Source organism: Leiobunum rupestre, chromosome 6, assembly GCF_980474605.1.
Source record: "Leiobunum rupestre chromosome 6, qqLeiRupe1.1.hap1, whole genome shotgun sequence".
NCBI lineage: Eukaryota > Metazoa > Arthropoda > Arachnida > Opiliones > Sclerosomatidae > Leiobunum > Leiobunum rupestre.
In genome coordinates this window covers 70,265,194-70,292,466 of record NC_143389.1, presented here as the reverse complement: position 1 = coordinate 70,292,466, position 27,273 = coordinate 70,265,194, and the positions used below count along the sequence as shown (strand labels likewise).

The window sequence follows — 27,273 nt, the reverse complement described above, 5'->3', positions numbered from 1 at the left end:
ATATTTTATTAAGAAAAATAAAAAGGACGACTCTAGTTTCGGATGCGTTATTTCTCCGTCATCAGGGCAAAAACGCATCGGAAACAGGGTGGGACATTTTGCTTTACCCGTCAGAATTAAAATAGGAGTTTATTATCACTTGAGTGATTGTTTTTTAATTGTATTGATGAATGCTGAATTTATAATACCCCCATATTCGCCATTATTTATGAATATTTAGGTAAATTTTTCACTAGTCAAATTGACTAGTGAGCCGGCAAATTTCAATTAATTTTAGTAGTCAGAGCATTTATTTTAGTAGTCAAATGCCGTGACTAGTGCCTTATGTCCGACCCTGATCCGAAACTATAGTAGTCTATATATACTATAGATAGTCGGGCTTTTTATTTTTCTAAATAAAATATCTTGTGCACTTTTAACTCTCGTTGTATTCCCTTTTTTAAATTCTAAGTAATTTTGTGCAAGTGACTATTATAATTTAACTTTATGAAAGTACCCTTTCTGATGTTGATTGAAATAAATGTTTTATTTAACTTTATTAAAGTACCCTTTCTGATGTTGATTGAAATAAATGTTTTAAATTTGATACGATATGCGGCTCGGGCTTGATCTTAAGTATTATTAAATTCCTCAAATGCAAAGGATGAATTCATCATATTCTCCAACTTCATTTGAATAACTATTTAACACTTGTCATCCCGGGCAGGCACAGCCTTTTCATCCTTCCTCTCGCTCTGATGTTTCTAGGGTACAGTCCTTCCCTCTTACGCTTTTTACATTGAGCTTTAACTTTCCAAAATGATGGATGGGACAACGTACGACTTCGCTCGATATAGATGCTTCCAATCTGGCTGCTGCTTGCTAACTGTATAGCCCCAACTCCCAGTCACATTACAGATTTTGAAATTTATTAAGATTACGTATTCAAATGCAGCATTTCAATAGAACCTAATCTTCCTTTAAACATTTTCTTTCATAATAAATAGATAATGCCAAGAAAAATGTCTTATTTACATTAAAAAAAGGGGTGAATAAATATGAACTTCGCTTTAGAGAAATTGAATTGTTATTATATAATTATTATCATTAAGTCATAATTTAAGTTTAAAGATAATGATGGGATATTAGGAGCTTTAACATAGGACAGTTTCCTAACTAATTATTGTAAACATCAGAAATAGCGTTTTAAGAAAAAACTTTAAGCCGTTGCAAAATGTATTTCTTACTTGAATTTAATAAGACTACTTAAACTAATTAAATTATTTTTCTTTTTTAATTAAATCATAGTTTAACGGGTAAAACATAGTATAACGGGTAAATCATAGTATAACGGGTAAATCATAGTATAACGGGTAAATCATAGTATAACGTGTAAAACATAGTATAACGTTTAAATTTGAAATTTACTGTCTTTGTGTTGGTTACCATAGTTGTATACAAGAGAATAACCTATGAAAACAAAGTGTACTAGCAAACGTTTGCAATATAATTTAAATTATATTAGCGTATGAACAAAATGTTCATTAATTCCTTACACAAGCGACATCTTGTGGTTTCAAAGACTAACTGAGATATGACGAAAAATAAACGTTTCTTCGTAAGTAGGCCTAGAGTATTGAGTAGGCTACGAAAGTACAGATCATCAGACAGCAATATGTATTTTATAAGTCATAAATTTGCATTCTGGATGGAAACCGTTGTTTTCAACATTTGCCACGGTAACCGTGGGAATGGGCATGGATCAGATTGATATCTTAGTTTTGGTTAGGGAATGGATAGAATAGGTAAATTTGGGCTCGGAAATCGATGGAATAGGAAATTAGAATGTGAAAATTTGTGTGAAATAGAATGAAAATGGTTGGAAAACTAATATTTAAATTGAAATGCGTTGAAAATTGGTATTGCTTTTACGGAAATGGACCGCAATGGTAACGTTTCTACTTTCAACGCAGCTCTCAATTCTAAAGTATTATATTAAATAAAATGTAATTAATGAATTAATTAATAAGAAGTGTTGTATAAAAAGTAAAGTATTTTAAAATTTATAAGTTCTAGAGACTATTACTAAGTTCAACAAAGAGACGAGGGTCATAATGATCCTTCATCATTACCCACACACACTCGTATCGCATTTAAATAAACGACAAACTGTAATGATTTGTGTCGATTGGGGTTCATCAAAAACGGAATAAATTAAAAAAAAATGGAACGTAAAACAAATCAATGATGAGCCAAAAAGCTTTCCAAAAGCCGAGTCTACACTGCAGATCTTCTAGGGTTAACGGAGCCTCGTCTAAGCCTTTGTCATTACAATAAACGCAAAGGCTTAGCCACGAACACGCAAAAATGCGTCAAAAAATATAACTTAATGAGCGCGTGAAACGTCGAGAGCCGGCGTCAAAGCCTGGATAGATAAAACCCCAAAAAATGACAGGATTAGCATACCGGTGACGATGCCCCAGTATATACATATATCTAAATAAAATAAAAAATATATATATAAATATATATATACTTTTATCGCTTGAAAGACCCGCGCTTTTTAGTCGGTGACTCTTTCCCGCATAGCTCGTCACAGATGACTAGAAATCTCTGCCTATCGGATCGCCAATAAGAAGACATAGTTGCTACCACCATCAACTGAGAGCGCGATATACGTTTAATTTACCGATTATTAGGCTTTTTACGTACTGTCAGCTTAGAAGTGTCCCAAACTAAGCTTCGCGGAGTCAGGGGTGTGGAGATTGGGGTGGGGGAGACCGTCTCCAAAACCTTTCTAAGTGTCACCGTAGACTTCTTTTCTATTGTCCTTTTCATGATTAACGAGCTATTTGTGGGCGGGTGGGCGCCGTATAATTTCGCACCCCTATCCGCCCCCCCCCTATGCCCTACCGAGGTCTGACACTGCTTTTATAACACCCTGGGAGACGAAATTCAAAGCTGTGGCGCCCCCAACTAATGTTACCTTGGATATTCATTCGCTGATATAGGAAGAGTTTTAACTTTTAACAGGCGTTCTAGAAATATGTATTCGTATAAAGCAGACTTTGACTATCGATACGTAGTTTATATCGTTTGGTTAAAATATATTATATTTCGGGCAGTATTGTAAGTAATTTTCAGAGTAGTTTAAGGGGGAAGACTACAGTGGTCATTGTTTAATTTCGCGCTATTTCAAGCTGAAGTCTTTTAATTTTGTATTTTAACTTAGAAAATTAATATTTATGTGTAAAACAGCCTCTTATTTAGTGACTAAAATAATTCTGACAAATTTAAATTTAAAAGTAATTAAGTTATTACGTTTTAATTCGGACCCACGGAGCTAAACAAGTTGGGCATGCGCCCAAACTACCCTTTAGTTAGGACCTTATATCTCGTTAACTATTAATATTAGAATTATCAAAATTATTATAAGCACTAGAGGAAGGTTCAGCTGAATAAGAAAAATATTATTCAATTATGTAATTGTTAAAACAGAAACGTTCAGCTTGAACGAAAAAGAGGCTTTTACTGTATTCTTCCCCCTTAAATAGCAAATTAATAAACTAATCCGAAGCTAATTTATAATTAAGGAACTAAAAATTAATTAATGCATTAATGTTGGAAATTTATAGTGTAAGATTTAAGTTAAAAGATTATTTTCCCATTAAAATTATTCCGCTGCCTAGTAGACGCCAATTTTAGAATGTGGTGAATTTTAATTCAACAAAGACTTCCTGGATGCAATAAAACAGTAAATATCATTTAGGTTACTATAAGAAATAATGTTAATCAAAATATAGAAACTGAAATATCTCAAATTTAAATAAAATGTCGCTTACTATGTTTTGCCATGGACGTATGTGAAAGATAAATTAAACAAAACAGGGACCCTTGATAGCGTGCCCGGGCCTCCGTAAAACAATAATTCCGACTTCAAGAGAGCCGTTATTATAAGTTTACTTAGAGGAACGAGGGTTTAAACCCAGGCCCTCCCAGACTGCACGGGCCCTGGTAATTTGAACCGGTTTTATCTTCGATCCACATGAAATATAATTTTTAATATTAATTAATTTCGTTTTTGGGTTATTGTAGTAAATTTTAATTAAAATATATTTGAATAACAATTTGATTAATGGTTTTAAGAGCAGCGTGGCCATGTTAAAAAAAAGGTCATTTAGGGATGCTTTCCAAGTGGTAAAGCTGAAACAGAAAATATCACACTCACCCCATTGTATTAACTATAGGATTCTGTCTACAACAAAATTGAAATAATGTTTTTTGTAAACCACTATGAAATTTTATTTTACAACTTTTAAGAGCAATTAGAAAAATTCATTATCTGCGTTCAATTTTTAAATAAAAAGGTAAAAAATTTGAATTATTACACCGGTTCAATCGGGCTTCAAACAAAAAAAACCTTTAATCTTAAAATAACCATTAGAAATTTTAATTGATTTTTTCCCCGTTGTGCGCGCCACTTGTCGAGATCATGAATTTAAGAAAATATAATCTAAATTCTTCGAGGAAAAAAATTGTCACCAGACTTCTTTCGGGGAAATTGATAATAAATGTGGCGGTGATAATTGAAATAACCCCCTTTCGAAATACCTGCCTATGAAAGAGAGAGAATCACAATGTACCCTTTCAGGTGAGGACACATTTTTTTGTCACCATTTTCTTTCGGGAATTAGAAAAAGGAGGTAAAGAGCTACGCGATATACAGGAGGGCTAGATCATTAAGATTTTTTTATCTCAGTGGATAAGCGCTTCTTATAAGAGTTCTGTTTTGGAGCCGTGTTGCTTTTCCAGCCGCTGAGCAGCTCTCGGTCCCTTTCGAGCGTTAAGCGAGGGATAAAAACAATTTAGCTTAGAGCCGCTAAGTTTCGCTTGGTTTTAGAAGCGCGGTAAAAAAGCCCACCTTCGAGAGGGTTCCGAAAAAAAGCTCAGCCAAGCAAAGTTAAGAGGCTGAATGGGATGGGAAAGTTTTATGAAGTTTCTCAAGCAGCTATAATAGCAATGTTAATAGAAAGTGAGAAACCCGCAGTTAAGCAATGTACAAAGGTGGGCGGCACTATAGTGACGTGTTTGAATGATCGTCCAATAGGAATTCGTTAAATTTGGAGATTGATTTTTGAAAAAGATCTCTACTTTCCATATGGGAAGTTTAAAGCAAGTGTCGGCTCTATCGTTGCCCTCTGTATTTTTGATTGGGTCTATGTAACGAAGATGGCTATGATTGCTTAGATCGCCGGGAAGGTGCTTCCATCTATTATCGACTTTCAAAAACTTATTGTCATTTATTTGAAAGTCGAAGATTATGTGATTGAAACACGTGGTTGTGGAAAAGCCAATCCAAGCTAAGTTAACTGCGCACGTGATTACGCAAAGCCAATTAAAGGAAGAGGTACGTCGAGGCACCTACTTTTGAGGGAATAATTTGCTTGCTCCACTTGTTTCAATTTCCACTAAACTCTACGTTAGTGACATCTTTCGCTCGCCAATGATACTAACCTTAAAATAGGAGCCGACACTTGCTTTAAATAGCTGGGTTCCAAAGGTGATTGAACATGGATTGAGATTTGATTATATCATACAGTGGCGTAGACAAGGGCTGTTTCCGGGTCCAGACCCTCCCTTAACATTCACACACTTCGACTTTGACGAATTTCTGGCTATTCCACTGATATCATATTAAATCTATGAATTGTCATAGCACAACAGATAACAAGCCATCTTTTACTGAGTGCAATCTACACCCCTACAAATTTTCGAGGAGTGGTTTTACTTGTATATATAGTAACAAAATTGAAAATAGCCTATTTTATGCTCAAATCCTTAATTACCTACTGGAAAAAATAACGCAATTATATATCAGAATAATCTAAATTTTATGTAACATTTATTAATTAATATAATTTTTTTAAAGCAAGTGGTGGCTCTATCATTGTCATTTGTATTGTGAAAAGACCCCTGTTAATAGAAATGTACATGAATCTAGCCAATTATTCGAAAAACGCGACTTTACTGGAGAGCGTGGTGCCATCTATTTATGGCAAAGGAAGCAAAAATTAAAAATAGCCCAATGATAACGTCATTAGAGAGTCATTGTAAAGTATTATAGTTAGACAACTTATACTCTATTTAGTGGACTTATACCTAAATTATATATCCCATGTAAAAATATTATTTATAATTGCTGTAATTTATGTTATTGACCAATTTACAAACGAGCCAATCAACGGGAGGGGTACCTATAAGTACCGCCTTTTTTATTTCGACGCTAGCGACATCTTTGAAAAAAGAGCTACTTCACGTTGAGCCGACACTTGCTTTAATATCATTAATTATATATTAAATAATAAAACGCATAAAACTTATAATAAATATTCATAGATAATTTTTAATTAATAATAGTGTAGTAATTAAAATGTAGTTAGAAGTGTAAGCTAACGTCTAGATAAAAATGTAGTCGAAATAATATCTTAATCTTAGAAAAGCTGTAACGCTAAATTAATTTTAATTACCAGCGGTGGCAATTCTTAAAATTTACTCAGAAACTACACCAAACAAATAGTTTAAAAAAATGGATTACGCTAATCCTCCTTCGGATTAACTAACCAGAATTAATCTTACTTTAAAGGAGCATTGAAAACAATGAGAACAGTTGAAAGATAAAAAAACATTTGTACGTTTAATCCAAGAGGAGGTGATTAGACGACGAATCTCTTAAACAATATTTATAACCAACAGCGTTTCCTAAATTAACTATCAACTTCGCGTAGTTGCGCTTAGGAGAGAGAAAAAAGAACCTATTTCCAGCGCAGATCTTTTATGCCTCTTATTAATCGAAATTAATTAGAAGTGCTTCATTTAAAAAACACCGCTATCGTTACCATTAAAAAGTCAGGGTTTTCTCTCCGACATCATTACCGGCTTCTGTCACGCGGACTTTACCCCACCCTCGGGGGTTTAATGGGCAGGAGGGCTAAAAAGAAAAATACGATATGCAGAACCAGACTTCATTAAAATTAGAAAAATTATTCAATTTAAAAAAAGAAGCGCTTGTGGAACGAAATTTTCATCTAGAACATATTAAAGAAAAGAGTCATGTTATTTAAACGATTAAGGGATATGCGGAAAATAGCTCTGACGTCACTATCTTAGTGACGCGGAGTAACAAATTCATGATATTAGATTGTGTTAGGCTGACGCAAATTTTCATGTATTTTTTGGTAGTTCAGTGATAGAATAGACCATAACAATTGAACGTGTAGCAAGATCTAGGATGTGTACACCGCAACAATGCTGAACCTGTATTGTGTGTACAATAGACAGTTATTAATATTTTGGAAGGAATTTAATCGGGGTATTTAAAAGGCAATAACTGTGAGGTGTCTGATATCTGCTCAACTTCTGTCCGTCAGTTAACAATTAATTTAGATTAGTTTCGGGTTTAAACTATTTGGTTTGCATTTTGACCCATGCCAACTGATCTGATAATGGTTTGCATTTTGAATCATGTTAACTGATCATATAATGGTATGAATTTTGACCCGTGCTAACTGATCTGATAATTGTTTGTATTTTGAATCATGTTAACTGGTCGTATAATGGTATGAATTTTGACCCGTGCTAACTGATCTGATAATGGTTTGCATTTTGAATCATGTTAACTGATTGTATAATGGTATGCAATTTGACCCGTGCCAACTGATCTGATAATGGTTTGCATTTTGAATCATGTTAACTGATCGTATAATGGTATGCATTTTGACCCGTGCCAACTGATCTGATAATGGTTTGCATTTTGACTCATGTCAACTGATCTGATAATGGTTTGCATTTTGAATCATGTTAACTGGTCGTATAATGGTATGAATTTTGACCCGTGCCAACTGATCTGATAATGGTTTGCATTTTGACCCGTGCCAACTGATCTGATAATGGTTTGCATTTTGAATCATGTTAATTGATCGTATAATGGTATGCATTTTGACCCGTGGCAACTGATCTGATAATGGTTTGCATTTTGATTCATATCAACTGATCTGATCTTGGTTTGCATTTTGACTCATGTCAACTGATCTGATAATGGTTTGCATTTTCACATGTCAACTGATCGCATAATGGTTTGCATTTTGACTCATGTCAACTGATCTGATAATGGTTTGCATTTTGACTCATGTCAACTGATCTGGTAATGGTTTGCATTTTGACCCATATCAACAATTGATATGGATCTGATAATATCTGAACGTAAAGGCATATAATCTGATATTTGATTTATCACGATTATTTTATCAGTTCAGATAACGCAAAATTCGGTTGGAAATACTACAGTTTTGATTTTTAAACTATATTTAACCGATGTACCTTGTGAAGACTCACTTCACCTACTTCATTCAAGGGAATCTGGCTTGCGACTAAACCAAAAGCAGAAGCTAAGCCTAAATATTAAAAAATTAAAAACGTGATTTTATTAACTTTTAACTACTATCATAGTTTTGATGTAACTATCATCTGGCTTCCATAGTTCTGATGTACCTACTATCTGACTTTCATAGCTCTGATGTACCTACTATCTGACTTTCATAGTTCTGATGTAGCTACTATCTGACATTCATAGTTCTGATATAACTACTATCTGACTTTTGTACATAATAAAAGGTGAATTTAATTAAAAAAAATGGAAGTTTATCCTATTCCCGATACAAAAAGTCCCCCATTCGGTAGTCGTATCCACCATTGATTAAGAGAAGGCGTTTGCGTAACCGGTTCTAATGACAAAACCTTGTAACCAGGCCTTCTTGAAACGTCGCAGTAGAGAGTAAAAAATGAAAGGGTCAAGATGGAAGGGGCCGGGTTAATACGGAGAAGGGGTGTATCTTGGAAAACGATTTCATTATATCCATAATTAGTATGATTTATGCTGATGCATGAAAACTTCCAGAGCGAAGCCCTTCGCTGTTAGTGACAAAGGCTTCGGTGATCGATAGGCTATTTTTTTACCCTCGCTATTAACGGATTCTTATGGCCAACCGTAGAGGCTAAACTCTTTCGCGCCATTTTTTAGCGACCCCACTCGGAGGAAGTGGGGAAATTGTCGGTGGGTTAGGAATATAATTACGACACCCTAAATGAGGGGTGAAATTGGTAGAGTTTTTTCGTGGGGGGACTCATGGTCTTGGCTAACCCCTTCCAAAGAACTCCGATTTATCTCTCCTCTCTTTTTGCAGTTTGATATTTCCAATCCTTCTAATCACCCCCTTCCCGCCATTGGATAAACACTAGGTTTTGTACACCGACTTCATTTGAATTTTATGCATTAGTCCATTTCATTTTATTCCTACCTAAATATATATATTAACATTAAGGTTTGAGTTCGTGTGATAGGTAAAAAAGGACTTTGTAAACCTATCGAGGTAACCAGCGTAAAAGGGCAACTTAAACAGTGTTTGAAGTCCCTGCTGCATGGTTTTGCGCTCGTTGCAGCCTACTTCCAGGAGCTAGTAGGCCACGCTTTGAAGCTCTCTGGCGCTCTTTTAACTCATCGTAGGAAAACGGGGAAAAAACAGGCATACTTCTCAACTCACCCCCTACAACTCTTTCAAATTTTTGCATAACCTTTTGAAACGTCCTGTATATGTATATATTATTTTGTTTATATAAGTTGGGAATTATTTCTCTACCAAAAACTCGGAGTGAACAACAATTGTTTATCTTTTGTATTTATTTCGTACTATAAATGAAGAAAGTTAGCCTGTTAAGTTCCCTATAATCTTTATTTATAACCGAGTGCATTTATAATTAGAAATACAATTTTTTTAATAATTTTGAAATATAAACACAATAGATACTAATACTTGACAATTCGCGACAGAAACGAATTTAGAAAGTGCTAATAATGATAATCAGCTAGGCTAATACCCAAGGCACCACGTTAGGCCCAAGTCATCTAGCGACTTTTAATGCCTTTAAACAGATGGCCGGGTTACAATGCGTAGGAGGGTGGTGGCAAGCCCTTCATGCCACGCGAGCCAACACTTACTATTACCGTTAACCTCAACAAGTTTTTATGGAAAGGGGTAACCGAAGAACTCGGGTGGAAAACCCCTTAACCAGTTGGGAGATAACTTGCAAACTCGCAGAAGGAGTACTTCATACGTTCCATTATGAATTTTAATTCAAATGGATCCGAGCTCTAATTAATTTATAATATTTACATAACCTTTTTATAACCACTATTACAATTCAATTTCAAAAGGAGTAATATAGCCTGCTACATAAAACGGTTACTATGAAGTACTACTACATTAGAATTAAGTTTAAGATATTATCTCGCACAAAACTGGACATTAAATGATGTATATTATTTCAATTTGAATTTAACTATTTCATCTATGGTTATTCAAAATATCATAATGTTAAAAAGAACATGGTAACAATTCTACTTCAAAAATAATATCGGATTCGCCCTGTTTTAAAAGAATATTTAACCAAAGACGAACGATTGTTTTTCTTTGTGAGCGTAAGTAATTAACTGTGTTGTTGTGTGGTTGCTATTTTAAGTTTCTTAACCCCAAATTCAAAACTCACCAACCCCGAAAAAATTTGCATAAATCAAATTATTTCTAAATTGGTTTGGTATTACGGAGCTGACGCTAATGCAGTGTAGAGCCGATAAGCATCGCACGATCGGAAAAATACAAATTGACGAAGCGTTAAAGAATACTAAAACATAAACACAGGCCAATCCCGCGGTCCAACATCAAAAGAGCAAATTGATAATAAATCAAACCTTTAACAATACGAATAGTAATTTATCAATAAGATATTAAAGACACTCTTAAAATCAGCGAAGTATTCAAGAGGGGGAAAGCAGAGAACGGGGGCTGGCAACATTAAATTTCAAATCGACCTTGATTGCGTATAAAACTATCATAATAAGAAGCCAAAGAATAGCCCTCCTCTGTAGCGAATTTTCCTTGGGAAAACAACTGCGCGTTTAAGAAGATAGGTGGCGCTGGCAAAATTAATACGACAAAGAGCTCCGAGTTTGCATGCTAGGCACGTCCAAATTCAATTTATATCCGAGCTAGAGACTAGAGAGAGCGTCCGTATTATATCAGACTATCTAACGGCAAAGGCCTGGCTGCGAAGTATTTTTCCCCTTTAAAAATAGTGTATAAGTTAATTAGGAAATTTTTAGGGGGAATTCTGTTTGCTCACTCATCCTCAGCGCGCAGCATCGACGAAACAAAAGCATTAATAAAATCCGTGTGACACAAAATGCGTAAAAGGGGGGAAAGGATAGAAAATAATATAATGAGCCTGCGACTTTTCTAAGTAATAAGAAGGACTGAAGGGACCAGAACCTAAAGAATGGATGCTACTTGCTTGATTTGTGCTCCTTTCTGTTGAAATTTAGCAAGGTGTTACAGTTTTTGAGATTTACTTTGAAGGAATATAACTTTAGTTAAGAGATAGATCCAAAATCGTCCTATATGCGTTGAGGTTATAATCCTATTCTATAGAATTTCTGTGGAAAGGTATTCGAAACCAGGAATCCATACCTCTACTTGGAATGCTTATCGCGCCAGATTTTCGTCTCGGTGTGGATGACGGTTTTTTTTTGACGTCACTATGTTAACTTAACAAACAACAGCGTGAGATGGGAGCACGCGCAGAGGGGATTTTTTTATCTCGTAGGCGGGGCCAAAGCCGTCTTAGTGATCTTACCATACGCGATACGGCAGGATAAGCATTCCAAGTAGAAGTATGGATTCCTGTCGAAATCCTATTTCTGTAGTTGTTTTATAGGCGTGGAACAAAAACTAGGTATTTTCTATAGAAAAATTTATGAATGAATTTAATCTAGAACTTGTATTTATTTATATAAGAATTTATAGAAATTTAATTTTATGTGGAATTACATAAGACATAATATAGTAAATGAAAATATAGTGGTTTCATCTTTATCAACAAGAAACCATTTGTACAACTCAGAAAATCCTATCATTTTCCTAATTTCAGATTAATAAAAAAATAATACTTAATATCATAATAATTAAGAAAGTAGGCAAAGGCTGCCAGACATTTGGTAACAACACACAGATAGATAACATATTTCTAGCTCGTATATATTTTCAATTTCTAAGTTTATGTAAACTTTCTTTGCCCAATGACCGGTTCGTGTACCACGTCAAATGACATAATTCCATTTCCGTTTGGGACTGTTTGGTAAATTGCACGTCTATCTTGTCTGTGAGGGGGGGACTAGGGCCTGTCCAAAAATAAATTGACTTTCATTAATAAATTATATTCTTGAAGCGGAAAGAAATGAGATAATCCACTACTTCTCCGTAAGTCCATTTCCCATTTCGATAACAACTTCGGTGGCAGCGCACGCGACGTTTCCGACGTTTGAATGTAGAGTTCGTAATGGGCTTTGACTTGGGTGACGTGCACACTTATTTTTATTACGATTTCAGTTATCTCTTCTTTCGCGGCTTTTCTACGTTTGTCAGGCAGGTGGGCTCTAAGAGAATGTCCCCGCCACTAAAGGACGGGTGGGGGGCTCGAATCTAATCTAATCCACCGGATATCCGTTACGTTCCACGCCAAGCAAGAAATTGTTTTTTTGGACATAGTTTGACAACATGTTTCCTTATAAAGTTATTTGGATTGTTTTAGTTTTCCAATAACTTTGTCTAGAGTTAAATATAAGTTTTGTTACCGTGGTATACCTGCCTTGAAAAGTTTTTATCGTAACTACTAACTAGCGCTAATCAGACTTAGCTTCTGTTAAGCCTGTGCCTTCAATGGTTTTTAACTTAACTAGCGCTAATCAACCTTAGCTTCTGTTAAGCCGGTGCCTTGAATGGTTTTTAACTTAACTATCGCTAATCATGATTAGCTTCAGTTAAGCCTGTGCCTTGAATGGTTTTTAACTTAACTAGCGCTAATCAACCTTAGCTTCTGTTAAGCCGGTGCCTTGAATGGTTTTTAACTTAACTATCGCTAATCATGATTAGCTTCAGTTAAGCCTGTGCCTTGAATGGTTTTTAACTTAACTAGCGCTAATCAACCTTAGCTTCTGTTAAGCCGGTGCCTTGAATGGTTTTTAACTTAACTATCGCTAATCATGATTAGCTTCAGTTAAGCCTGTGCCTTGAATGGTTTTTAACTTAACTAGCTAGCGCTAATCAACCTTAGCTTCTGTTAAGCCTGTGCCTTGAATGGTTTTTAACTTAACTAGCGCTAATCAGCCTTAGCTTCTGTTAAGCCTGTGCCTTCAATGGTTTTTAACTTAACTAGCGCTAATCAGCCTTAGCTTCTATTAAGCTTGTGCCTTGAATGGTATTTACTTAACTAGCGCTAATCAGTCTTAGCTTCTGTTAAGCCTGAGCCTTGAATGGTTTTTAACTTAACTAGCGCTAATCAGCCTAAGCTTCTGTTAAGCCTGTGCATTGGATGGTTTTTAACTTAATTAGCGCTAATCAGCCTTAACTTCTGTTAAGCCTTGAGACTGAAGTGTATTGCAGTGAAACCTAGACAAGTCAAATATAATTTATTTTAAAAACGCCTTAAATCTCGTTGACACCTAAAGCATTATCGACTTGATTGTGAAGTTCACGCATACGTCGCAAGCGAACTTGGCGCTGTGTGCAATTTACAGGCTACGACGTCTATGAATCTCTTTCACCTAGAACGCAGCTAGCCTTTAAACACGCTAACGCATTGTGTTGTGTACAAATTTCATTGGACGAACCTTTACGCTGAACGTTTTACGGAAAGGGGGGAAACAATTTCCGAATTTTCCCCTTCTGAAGCATCTAACCAATGAAAATTGTACACCAGAAAATGCACGACTTTTGACGGTCTGCGTTCTCCTTGTGTGGGGTGCTGTGTTTGTTGCTCCTAGCTTTCACAAGCTTGGTTTTTCTCGAGACAAAGGCCTATTGAAAAGTAAAACGCTTCCATAATTAAATAATGATAATTTATTAAATCCAAACATAAAATTTACTACACCTCATTGGACCGCTAAAACTACCCACGCAATTGGAAGCGTACACCAGTGACGTTTTTTTTTATTTATAACGAGTTTAAACTACTTTTAACCTTGGAATAATAATAGTAGTTCCTACCTGGATATATCACTTGAAAAAAACCGGACCAGCAAATGGCTTTTGCGACAGCAGCGACGCTTCGGCGAAGTTACCGAAACTCCCGTAACACGTAGCCTTCTACAAGGCAGAATCCGTAACAAACACTTATTATAAAGTGGTAAATCCAGGTAGAAACTACTATTATTTATCCAAGCTTTAACTAAGCCTACCAATTAATCCATGATTTTAAAGTGTCTGAAAATGTATTGTTTAAATAAGCCAATTAACACTTGAAATCTTTTCTATCTTTCAGAATGCCCCATGTCTGTGTAGCCGTGAAAAAAGGAGAATTAATCCGTGAAGAAAGTTTCTTTGAAAACAAAACATTTGTATTGTTTCGCATTTCTTGTACAGTTTTCACAACATTATACCTTTTCTTCCCGCTCCTTAAAAGACCAAAAAAAAACAAAACCAACCATAACTAAGAACTTCACTACCTTCCATAGTGAAAAAAACCAAATAAAACAAGCGCGTAGAGACGCCACAGTTCGGTGCTTTCCGAGAAAAAGCACGACACTAAAACATATCAACTTGAAATAGCCACTCTGAGCTAAATTAAAACATTGGCCGAGGCTTAACGACAATGAGAGAAACGGATGAAGAAGCGTGTCGCGTGCGCGTTCGAAAATCGCGCCGCAGATTCGGGTGAAAGAATTGGACCAGGTAACGCCATCTATCTTCAATTTAGTGAAATATTTCGGCAAACGGAGGTACTTGAAGATTATTCGACATTTACGCGCGAGAAGGAACTCTTCCCCGATTAACTTATCGATGATGAGGCGTTATGGATAATTTGTCTGCACAATCCACGCTTAAAATCGTTTCCACATTTATCCCCCAATCCGCTTTGGATATTATAAAAACAAAACAGAACCTTTGTCGGGAAAAAAAGTAAAAAAAACAAAACAAAACACAAAACATAGATATTTAAAAAAAGGAAGTTTTCTGTACTAAACCCATAGTAAATAAACTATCAAGTTTTTTTAATTTCAAATCATTTTAATTTTAAATTATACCGTTAATAAAACGTCGCTTCCCGTCTGTTCGAAGTGTGATTAAAATTAAACCAAATGTCCTATATAATACGTTAAAGAGGACACATTTTTTAGGTCTATGTACATAAATTAAATGTACATGTGTAACAGTTATAAATGTTCGTACGATAACAATTATAATGGTTAACTGTATTCACGTTTACAAAAAAGCTATCATTCAAGTAAAAAGCTAATCACGTGAATTTTTCTTCCCAAAAAAAATGATATTAAAAAAAAATAAATTTCGATTATGTTACCAAAAAAAAATTGTTATACATACTTAAAAGTCGCGAAAATCTTTGACATTTGTGAAAAAAAATTCTTTATGAAAATTGATAATGGAAAAATTACATTATTTAAAAAGAAACCTGAAAAAATTCCGCGTTAATATAGACGAATACAAACAAAAACCAAAATGTGTAATTTTAATATGTAAGAATTGTATAAGAACCTAGAAACTACCTTTAATTCCTTATCTTCCTATAAAGAAAATATTTAAATTGTAGTTTTTAATCCTTAATTTTTATTTCATATTCGTCTCGATTTTGTAAAGTAATAATCATCTAAAAGTATTGTTACAATTACCTATAGTATAGTTGAAATCAACCACATGGCGCACCGCAATACGTTCGTAGCGAAAACATTAAGTTGCCATATTTTTATTCATATTTGAATGTTAAAAACAAATTAATACTGAGTGAGTGATTGTACATGTGTTGAAGTTTTTTTTTACTTGAAATTTTTGTTGAAAAATTTTGCTTTCTTAAAAAAAAAACCAATCGCAAAATTGTTAAATTTTTTTAATTTTTTTTTCATTTTACAATGATAAGCATCGATGCTTTCGTACCTAGTTCCTAGAACCATTACTCATTTTGTGTTCGGATTTTCTTATTTATAAGCGCCATCTGAAGTAACGAAATACAACTATCCCGTCCCTTTATAGTCGTATTAGTCCAATAATTTATATGTTTTTTTTAATTGGTTATTTCAACGAATAGTAGAATTGCCATAATACTTTTAGATTAGGTTAAAGTCAGTGTAACGAGCGAGAAGGATTCGAACCCAGATTCCATTCGCATCATGAGTACGGTATAACACCGCGAATCTAAAAGCCACACATCACATTTAAGTATTATTTTTCGAAAAAAACTATTCATTGTCGAGTAAAAATAAAAACAATTAATTAAGATGAAAAAAACCTTTCCATGCATTGCTACTAGTATTTTTAAATGTTGTTAAAAAGCATTGGTTTTACTGTGGTAAATATATAAAAGCTTTGACGTAGAAAACAAAATGTGTGATTTGTCAAATTATTGGTCAACGGAAATTATTAAAAACGTTTTCATTTCACCATTAATATCACGAGTAACTACATTTTTTATTATTTCAAAATCTAACACTTTAATTTAGTTTAAAAATTGATTTTTAAAGACTTCTGGTAATATTTATTAGAGGTTAACTAGTGCTTTCAACTGCCACTTGATATTCAGGCTGTGATTTTCAGATAACTGACTGTAATCAGTTAGTAAGATCAGGTTAATCTTTTCCATTAGCCTCACCCAGCAATTTGATCAGAACATTTAGTTTATATATATAATATTATGGTAAGCAAATGAAAATAATCGAAGGATATGTAAAATCGATAACTATCAGGTATCTGAAATCTGATCAACTTCTGTCTGTCGATTTAAGATGAATTCAGATTAGTTTCGTTTTTAAACTAACTGGTTATCATTTTGACCGATATCAACTGATCTGATCAATTCTGATTGGATAATCTGATGTCCCATCTAACTGAGAATCGGTTGTGAAATACCGATTAACTATTAGACAAGCCAGTTTGTTTATCCCTAGATATAGATTATATTTCCCGTTTTGCGGTGGGGGCTATATATATTCGTGTTTTTTCACCGGTTAAACTAATTATTCCATAATGAGTCTAAGTCTAAAAACAACAACTAACTTAAATAAAATTTTAAGAAAAATAATAGGTATATGAGGTTTTGTAGAAATCTAAATTTATTCTGTACCAAAGCCCAAAGAAATATAATAATATTTCTTAGTTGAGAATAATCCAACATTTAAAAAAAAAATAGTTCTGGACAAAATATGTAATTATATTGACTTACTAAAAATATGGTTAGTGTAATAGTAGGTAGTATAATTTTTTAATTTTTAGGCACAAGATAAATTTAAAGCCGAGATACCGTGTATTACAAATATCAAAAATTGCATCTAGCCAACGAAGGAACTTATCTCGTAAGATTGGTGTTATTTACTTCTGATAAATCCAAGCAGAAAGTTTCCTAAATTGTTTAACAATAGAGTGAAGTTTGTTTTTCACGTAGAGGCCCGCAAATTGTCTTTAGGGGTACGAGAAAAGTGTCTAGCACCCCCAAAATCTGCTTCACAAACCATAAAAATGAGGGTTTGGCCCCAAAATAAGATTCAACCACCCTAAACGAAGAAAGCTTACATCTAACGACGACACAGTTTAGCCCTAAGAATCTGGGCTAGTCGAGAAAATACCCTAATAACCCCAAGGCATGGAACAAATATTTTATGACGAGGGATAGCCCAACATGGTGCGCTTAATATTTCTGCTAAATTGTATCCATTTACAACAAAGATATACTGATTCAATTTCTTGATGAATTCAAGGAGATTCTAACATGTCTTAAGGGGGAAGAATACTGTAAAAGCCTCTTTTTCGTTCTGTTTTAACAATTACATCATTGAATTATATTTTTCTTATTAGGCTGAACATTCCTCTACTGCTTAAAATAATTTTGATAATTCTAATCTTAATAGTTAACGAGATATAAGGTGCTAACTAAAGGGTAGTTTGGGCGCTTGCCCAACTTGCTTAGCTCCGGGGGTCCAAATTAAAACGTAATAACTTAATTACTTTTAAATTTAAAATTGTAAAAAACATTTTAGGCACTAAACAAGAGGCTGTTCTACACTTAAATATTAATTTTATAAGTTACAATACCAATTTAAAAGTGTTCAGCTTGAAATAGCGCGAAAGTAGACAATGGCCACAGTAGTCTTCCCCCTTAAACTTCAATTGTTGATTACATAAACGTTATTTTATTTCTTATTTAGGATTTAGTTAAATAGACGAGTAAATTCTCAAATATGTAACCATTTTCTGGATTTATCAAAGATTATATAATTGTAACTTATTAAAATATAATGTTTTTTTTTTCGTTTTACAACTCTGCATAGACACATTTCAAAATAAATTTGGTTTTGTAAGTTCATTTTTCAATTTGATATTAGAACAATATATACACACATTTAAAATAAATTTGGTTTTCTATTTTTTTTCTATTTTACTAGTTTTTAGTTTGGTATTAGAACCATTCTTAGACACATTTCAAATAAATCTGGTTTTCTATTTATCTTATTCACTTGTTTTGGTTTCGTTTAAGAACCATTCTTAGACACAATTCAAATAAATTTGGGTTCCAAAGTTGTTTCTGTTTAATTTACACATTTCAAATTGAATTCAAATTACATAAATCGAAATTTTAAAAACAAAAGATGTTTATTGAAATAAATATTTTACATTAGTTTTAAATATAAATAGGCCCACAAAACCAGATAATCAGTCAGGGTACCATTAAATAAAATCCTAATTAGAGGTCAGCGGAACAAATAAATTAACCGCAAAAATTTCAATTAATCATAAAAATTAGTATTATTTGTTTTATACGAATAAATTATACGATTAAACAACGATTTAACATGCAAAATTAATAATTTTTTTCGAATATTTCTGAATAATTCTCTGTTATGGATAAATATAAACAATCATATAATTTCTTATTCCAACGCCGACCTCTAATCCTAATAAGCCTAAATTAAGTCATTTTAAAAGCAGTAAGATCGGCATAAGGGCAATTAAGCCAAATTCAATCTATGGCTGGTCCGCGAGTCGGAGAGGAGACACACAAAGAGATATGTTTTGTGGGTTAGCTGGCTGGGGCTCGTTGGCTAGGGTATCATTTATATCTGGCTATGTTCTTTCAGGAGCAGCCGTTAAACGCTGAAGTTAATTTCCCTTCTATTATAAGCACACACCACCGGCAAAAAGCATCTAGCGCCAAAAAAAGCCGAGGGAGAGAAATGGCCATTATCCCCAGGACTTTGCGACTAATACTCGGCGCAAATTTCCACCATTAGATGATTCCCCATTAATTTCGCCTCTTACCGAAAGAGCCAAAAAAAAGGACGGGGTATATTACACTCTCTACGAAGTGGACCGTCTTTTAATAACATTAACAAAACTGCGATCATCGCGAGGGATAGAGTTAAGGACAACCTTAGCTGATTTTGCCACTAGTTTGCCGACGGTACAGACTACACCCGACGGACGTACTTCGAATGACACTGTCAGCGTCTGAAAATCCACTTAGGCGGAAAAAAATGAGGCAAAAATTAGACTCGACTGTGAGCGGCGTACTCTCGGAGACGTTAAAGAATTCAACCAATCAGGAGAGGAGATTTATTTTTTAAGCCAATCATTGGCAGCCGTTTTTACAAGGCTAGGACATGAAATATCGGTTAACCGCTAAACTCGGCTCGCGCCACCAACTTAATTTTGGCCCGAGAGTCGAGACGCCGTTGTTAATTTCTTACGCCGCCAGAGCCCCCAGACGACGAAAGAGAAAACTAATTTTAAAATAGCCGCGAATCGACGCGTCCCCTAACGCCGAGTTCTATCCAAATAACGCGCTTGCTTATGACGTCCATTTCTTAGCCTAAGGAGTTTATAAGCAATTTTTCTAACCTCGGAGTCATTGTGGGTATATTAAAAGGTCAGATTGAGGTCGACCAAAGACAGCATACGCCAATTAGAGAAGCCTTTAGTATCGCTAATGAAAAGTGGATTTACTAATAGCCCGGACGTGGGTCGCCGCCTGATCTATTATACCCTTTGCTAAGAATATCTCGCGTTCTATTCAATTTTGACCTTTTCTTTGATGAATTTTCCGTGATCAATGGTCTGTAATTTGCGATAAAGGTCACCCTTTGTTCGGGCTACCGTTCATAATATTTGAATAATAAACGATTCTAATCATATTTTATCACCAAGATTTCTCAACTTCAATACCATAAGTGAACGACGGATGATTTATTTACTTTTGTTAATATGATATTTTATAAAATTTATTAGTGTTGTAAGTCGGAATATTTCTGAAAAGTGACAGAGGCCATTTTGTTTCCGAAAAAAAATATAAAATAGTTTTCATTCCATGATTAGTTTAATATTTTGTTTGCAAATTTAAATAAAGCGGAATTTTCGCCTCGTTTTTTCGTATCTAAAAGTAAAACTAAACCCCTAGACCAACTTTAAACTGATTAACAACGTAACATTATTAATGTTTTGTAGTGTGTTTACTGTTATTAGACATTTTAAATCGAAAAAAGTTTAAAAAAATTAAAAACCCTTAAAAAGTAATTTATGTTTAAATTTTTTAATTTTCCAATTTTCCGGAAAATTAACAACACTAAAATTTATTCAAGTGTATTTTTACAGTGCTTAATATTACGAAGGTCATGTAATAACTTTTATCAGCTCGATTTCTTAGCGTCAATACTAGAAGTGAATGACGTTAGCTTGTTTACTTCTGTTAATTCATCATATTTATAATTTTAACAAAGTGTTTTTTACAATGTTTTTAGTTTAATTCGTCCTTGCAAGAGCTTTTATCAGATAGATTTATCAGCTTCAATACCAGAAGTAAGCCATGGGAGATTTATTTACTTCTGTTAATATGATAATTTATAAAATTTATGAAATTGTATTTTTACAGTGCTTCTAGCTTAATATTACGAAGGTCATGTAATAACTTTTATAATCTCGATTTCTTAGCGTCAATACTAGAAGTTAATGGCGGTAGCTTATTTACTTCTGTTAATACATCATATTTCTAATTTTAACAAAATGTTTTTTTTTACCCTATTTCTAGTTTGATTCGTCCTTGCAAGAGCTTTTTTCAGATATATTTATCAGCTTCAATACCAGAAGTAAACGCCGGAAGATTTATTAACTACTGTCAATATGATATGTTTATAAAATTGAACAGTGTATTTTTACAATGTTTCTAATTTAACAAAACTCTCTACACTTTCTCTAAACGTGTAGGGGGACTTGTTGGAGGTGCATCTTTTCCCTACACGTTTTCTACGCGTGGCTTAACTTGTATATTATTACGTTTATACAACCGCGTTTCATCAGAAGAAAATGAAGAAATTGGTATTCACATCTGTTATTATGTATGTCTCGTAAATTTAACCCGAAATATATTTAATAATCTCATTTGGTCAATATTATTAAGTTCATCAAAAGTGTATAAAATATATTTTACGAGATAAGTATTAATCTCCTTATCTTGCTAAGTTAATCACTTGAAACATGCATCTTCGAAGGTTCTCGCTGATTTTTAAAAATGCCTTTTGGAAGTGCGGAGGTTGAAATTGATTGTAGACCATTGGACCGAAATCCCATTCGTCCGAATGTACCATTTAACCAAATCCCAATCAATATAACGTTAGTGATACATTTTTATATATCGTAGGGTACGTGACGATAGTATATCTAATTTGGACAAAACTATGTCTTAAATATTTATTATTTCGTACCGATGTGTATTTTTAGACCTTTTTCCCTTGAAATTCGATATTTTCCGGGTTTAATTTTTGAAAATAACCTTGATAAGACCCGACGTGAAATAGTTGCCTACCATATCTAACCTAACCCAACCCAATCTAACCTAACCTAACCTAACCCAACCCAGCCCGAACTAACCTAACCTAACCTAACCCAACCCAACCCAACCTGAACTAACCTACCTGAAGTGAAAACGAACCAGATTTAAATTTCCCGTTCAACCGAATCCCGCTATGTTGGGCTATAAACGAAAATACGTTTCGGTTCAATGGGATTCGATCGAACGGGATTCGGTCCAATAGTATACAACCGTTGAAATTGGGTTATTATTAATGCATCTCATTTTTGATAGAAAACACAAACCACAACCTGCCTCATCTTTTAGACTTTTGAACCTAATATTTAATCAATTCCACCTTATCTTGAATCTAGGTTCCTGATAACGATTTTATTAGCTTACAGTCGGAAGGACTTGGAAGAAATTAGACACGTATCGTGCAAGCAAATCGAGAAATTTTATTCAATTCAAATTGTAATATGCTCGAATTATGAAGGAGCATATTTGCAAAAAAACGTAATTGAAATCGCAATTACCAACAACTATTTTGTTTTGACAGACATTGCTTAAGCTGTCCCAGAGTTGACTAAGCGAATGCGTGAACGTCCTTCTAAAGCAAAAAGGGATTAATTTTTTTATTTATTATTTACTTGTTTAGGTTTTTTAAATGTAATTTGACAAATAAAACCATTTTTATGAGATTAACGGTAATAGTGAGTGTAGGGAGCTGTTGGCTCGCGTGGCATGAAGGGCTTGCCACCACCCTCCTACGCATCGTAACCCGGCCACTTGAATTAAAGGCAATAAAAGTCACTTGATGACTTTAGGCCTAAGGTGGTGCCTTATAACTATCATTATTATTATTAAGCAACAATTAATTCGAAGAAAAATGTGGCATATTGTTTTTAGGTCTTATTCGTTGAAAAATTTTGGACGTATTCAATTAAACTTTAACGTCCTTATATGAAACCCGGCGAAATTCGATTTTCAAAAACTATTACAACCTGGAAAATAATTTATTAACTATAGTACATATCCTAATGCAGTGTAATTTTAACATTTTTGGAAAAGTAGCACACGTGGTAAGCTTTGAGGCGTTAATTCATTATGTGTTAATATTTTTATTCACATTCCGGGTTTCGACTGCAAGACAGTATTTACTTAAAGTTTATTAATTAAAGTACTACTGTTACTTCTGTTCTGTCGTATTTTTCGTATGACCTACTCCAGATATCGGAACTTCAATCACCACATTACCAAAACTGTAACATAAAAAAACTCATCCTTGTGAAAATTATTTTTAAGTACCTCTTCAAATAGCGCAGTAAAACGGGCAGCTTATCTCAATTTTGCATCATAATCTCAACAGGAATCTTCAGCCATCTTTTTTATATTTATATATATATTTTTATAAAATCGTAAAGCGTATGCCAATAAAATAACTAAGAGGACTATAAAACACCAAAAAATATATAAAAAAGAAACATATCTCTATAGGTGTATGAAAATGGTCTATAGCCTTGACCCACAGGAATGGGACAAGCCTATTGGCCCCGGGCAAGACGACATTCCGACACATTGCAATTTGCGAGCGAATCAAGTCCACTTCGATTAATAAATGCTTGAAACTTGAAGGGAATTTTTTTACTTTCCATTTGCGGTGAAAGTAGATATGAGGTATTAATAATTGGACGAAATCGTCTCTTTCACGGTTCGCTGGGAGACGTTTCGGTTGCATTTAATTGGATGAGAGCCTCTGGCCAATTCTAAGGGTACCCCCGCGTCTCTCTGGGGCAGGGGAAAATTGGGATTTAAAAACTGTTATATCATAGTCGGCGAAACAAATAGGTTTTCTCTTTCGGTATAATTATTAGTTGGCAGGTACCGGGGGTTCCGAAGAATGATGTGGAACGACGGACGTAAGGATATTCGCTAGTGCCGCCATCTCGCCGCAGCGTCGGTAAAGATAGATCTGACTGAAAGGACCAGGACTGCTGGAAGACGAATGGGGTGTAAAACGAATGCTGTCTCCAATGTGTTGCGAGATGAGCGAAGTTTTCTAGGATATCTCGCGAAAGAGTGACTTCCCTACGCGTCAAAGCGACATGACGAAAAAATTATACGCCTAATTAAATTTCCTGTACGTGCCTTGTAACTAACAATTTTGTAAGTGCGTAAAATGATAAGAAAATGACGTCAAATAAATAGATGTTGTGTTTAATACCGAGAGGGTAGCCACTTAGAAAAATATTATACACCAGATTTCTGATTTACAAATATTTTCGATATTTTTCAAATTTTTCCGATATTTCTTAAATATTTCCGATATTTCTTAAATATTTCCGATATTTCTTAAATATTTCCGATATTTTTCAAATTTTTCCGATATTTCTTAAATATTTCCGATATTTCTTAAATATTTCCGATATTTCTTAAATATTTCCGATATTTCTTAAATATTTCCGATATTTCTTAAATATTTCCGATATTTCTTAAATATTTCCGATATTTCTTAAATATTTCCGATATTTCTTAAATATTTCCGATATTTCTTAAATATTTCCGATATTTCTTAAATATTTCCGATATTTCTTAAATATTTCCGATATTTTTAAATATTTCCGATATTTCTTAAATAATTTCTATATTTCTTAAATATTTCCGATATTTCTTAAATATTTCCGATATTTCTTAAATATTTCCGATATTTCTTAAATATTTCCGGTTTTTCTTAAATATTTCCGATATTTCCAGATTTCCATAAATATCAAAATTATTTCCAGATTTCCAGAAATATCAACACTATTTCCGTTTATCTCTCTATAGATTTCTAATATTTCTTTGAATTTCTCTAGCTTTGTAATATTTCTAATGTATTTCTAGATTTCGAGAAATATCGAAAATATTTCTTATATTTCTCCTGTATTTCTAGATTTCCGGAAATAATTATTTCAATTTATCACTATTGCTACCCCAGATTTCTTACTACCCCCTCGTCTAATACCACAAAATATATTTATATATATTAAAAATAATATTAATAATCAGCTAGGCTAATACCAAAGGCACCACCTTAGGCCCAAGTCATCAAGCGACTTTTAAAGCCATTAATTCAGGTGGCCAGGTTACAATGCGTAGGAGGGTGGTGGCGAGCCCTTTATACCACGCGAGCCAACAGCTCCCTACACTAATGCAATCAAAATCACGGATCTGGTAATACTTTAGATATACAGAAACAAGGTAATAATAAGAATATTTCTTAGACAAAAAGTGCTATATAGAGTCAGTATATTGCCAAATGTATTTGCTTGAAATATGAAACTTCGCATAAAGGAAAATGTTACGTTTAAATAAGTTTTCAATTTGTTTGGTGGAGTAATGCAGGAGGGGTTCTTGTGGAAATAATGAAAACTTTTCACCTTTAAACAGAACGTCGTGTTTTTGCTAAGCCTTATTATATCAAAAAAGCTACCTGGTTAAAAAGAAACACTTAATTGTTGCATACCGTACAAGTGAAAGGGGTCCATTATTTCAACAAGCACTATATAAACAGTAACTTTCAGGTCCTGGTTCTCGGAAACATTACTTCCTGGCGATTTCCTTGCATATTTTTTATTGAAACGTCAATTGCAATAAATATATAATAAACTTGTGATTGTAAATACCTATAGAAATTTAATTATAATTTTAATAAACTTCAAACGATGTCAAAATTGTAAATTTAAGAAATTGAATATCACCGTTGATTTGATGTGAATTCATTAAAAATGCCATAACTTAGTTGGCAAATAATGGAGTGCCACCTCAAACGGGGGGCCTCGTGGGACAGAGGTTAGACAGAGATCAGCGAGAGAGCTCTGTGGGAGTCCTTGTCGGGACTCGGAACCAGGAAAAAAATGGACTAAAAGCCGGCAGTTGTTGATAATATAAAGAACGGAGGGAATTGTTTACGCAATATATAACCTGGTCGTCTTGATAACGAAATAAGCGTAAACTTGGCTAACAGTAACACCCTTAATGGGGCCGCGTACGCCTACTCTTGTTTCCCCCCTCCCACCCTTCCGCGTTGGCCAGATTCCACCATGCTCTTGTCACTAGGTCTGCTCTGTTCTTACTTCAATAATCAAAGCAACCGGCGCCAACTCAAGTAACAGAAACACAGAAGCGCTAGCAAAATTCTCTTCACTGATGGCAAGGATTGCTTCAATCCCATTCCTAATGCTAAAAGGACGAGTTCACACCAACCGTTTGAACTTCATATAGACTGTCACAAATCTCGTGTTTTCAAAATGTTTTTGGACACTTTTATCTCGTGTTTTCAAAATGCTTTTTTCAGATTTTAATCTCGTGTTTTCAAAATTATTTTTGAACACTTCTATCTCGTGTTTTCAAAATGCTTTTTTGAGACTTTTATCTCGTGTTTTCAAAATTATTTTTGAACACTTTTATCTCGTGTTTTCAAAATTATTTTTGAACACTTTTATCTCGTGTTTTCAAAATTATTTTTGAACACTTTTATCTCGTGTATTCAAAATGCTTTTTGAACACTTTTATCTCGTGTTTTCAAAATGCTTTTTGGAGACTTTTATCTCGTGTTTTCAAAATGCTTTTTGGACACTTTTATCTCGTGTTATTAAAATGCTTTTTGGAGACTTTTATCTCGTGTTTTCAAAATGCTTTTTGAACACTTTTATCTCGTGTTTTCAAAATGCTTTTTGAACACTTTTATCTCGTGTTTTCAAAATGCTTTTTGGAGACTTTTATCTCGTGTTTTCAAAATGCTTTTTGGACACTTTTATCTCGTGTTTTCAAAATGCTTTTGGGAGACTTTTATCTCGTGTTTTCAAAATGCTTTTTGAACACTTTTATCTCGTGTTTTCAAAATGCTTTTGGGATACTTTTATCTCGTGTTTTCAAAATGCTTTTTGGACACTTTTATCTCGTGTTTTCAAAATGCTTTTGGGAGACTTTTATCTCGTGTTTTCAAAATGCTTTTTGAACACTTTTATCTCGTGTTTTCAAAATGATTTTTGAACACTTTTATCTCGTGTTTTCAAAATGCTTTTTGAACACTTTTAGGACTAAAACTTCTTACGTGTCAAGTGCGATTGAAATCTACGTAAGTTATACGAAAGCTGCTACCTAGAGTAAATTAATTCTTATTCTAAATAATAATAATATAAGAATTGTAATATTTAATTAAAGGAAATACACATGTAAGTTTTGATTTAGTTAAAAACCTTTAATTAAAAATATTTTATACACGTCAATAATATCATGGTACCAAAAAACCAGAAATTTCAAAATCGAATAATCATGTTAGGTAAGACTTCAAATATTACAAATCCC

General features: G+C 33.9%; 1 protein-coding gene across 3 annotated transcripts in view; it reads left to right on the top strand.

Moving 5' to 3' along the window:
* Nucleotides 1-15,054, top strand: part of LOC149943309 (uncharacterized) — a 160,222-nt gene extending 145,168 nt beyond the window's left edge. For all 3 annotated transcript variants that reach the window (XM_090177737.1, XM_090177736.1, XM_090177735.1), the window contains exon 9: nt 14,404-15,054. In XM_090177737.1, the coding sequence (XP_090033863.1) occupies nt 14,404-14,423 (20 nt within the window). In that variant the 3' untranslated portion in view covers nt 14,424-15,054. The remainder of the gene's footprint in view (nt 1-14,403) is intronic.
* Nucleotides 15,055-27,273: the final 12,219 nt, after the last annotated feature.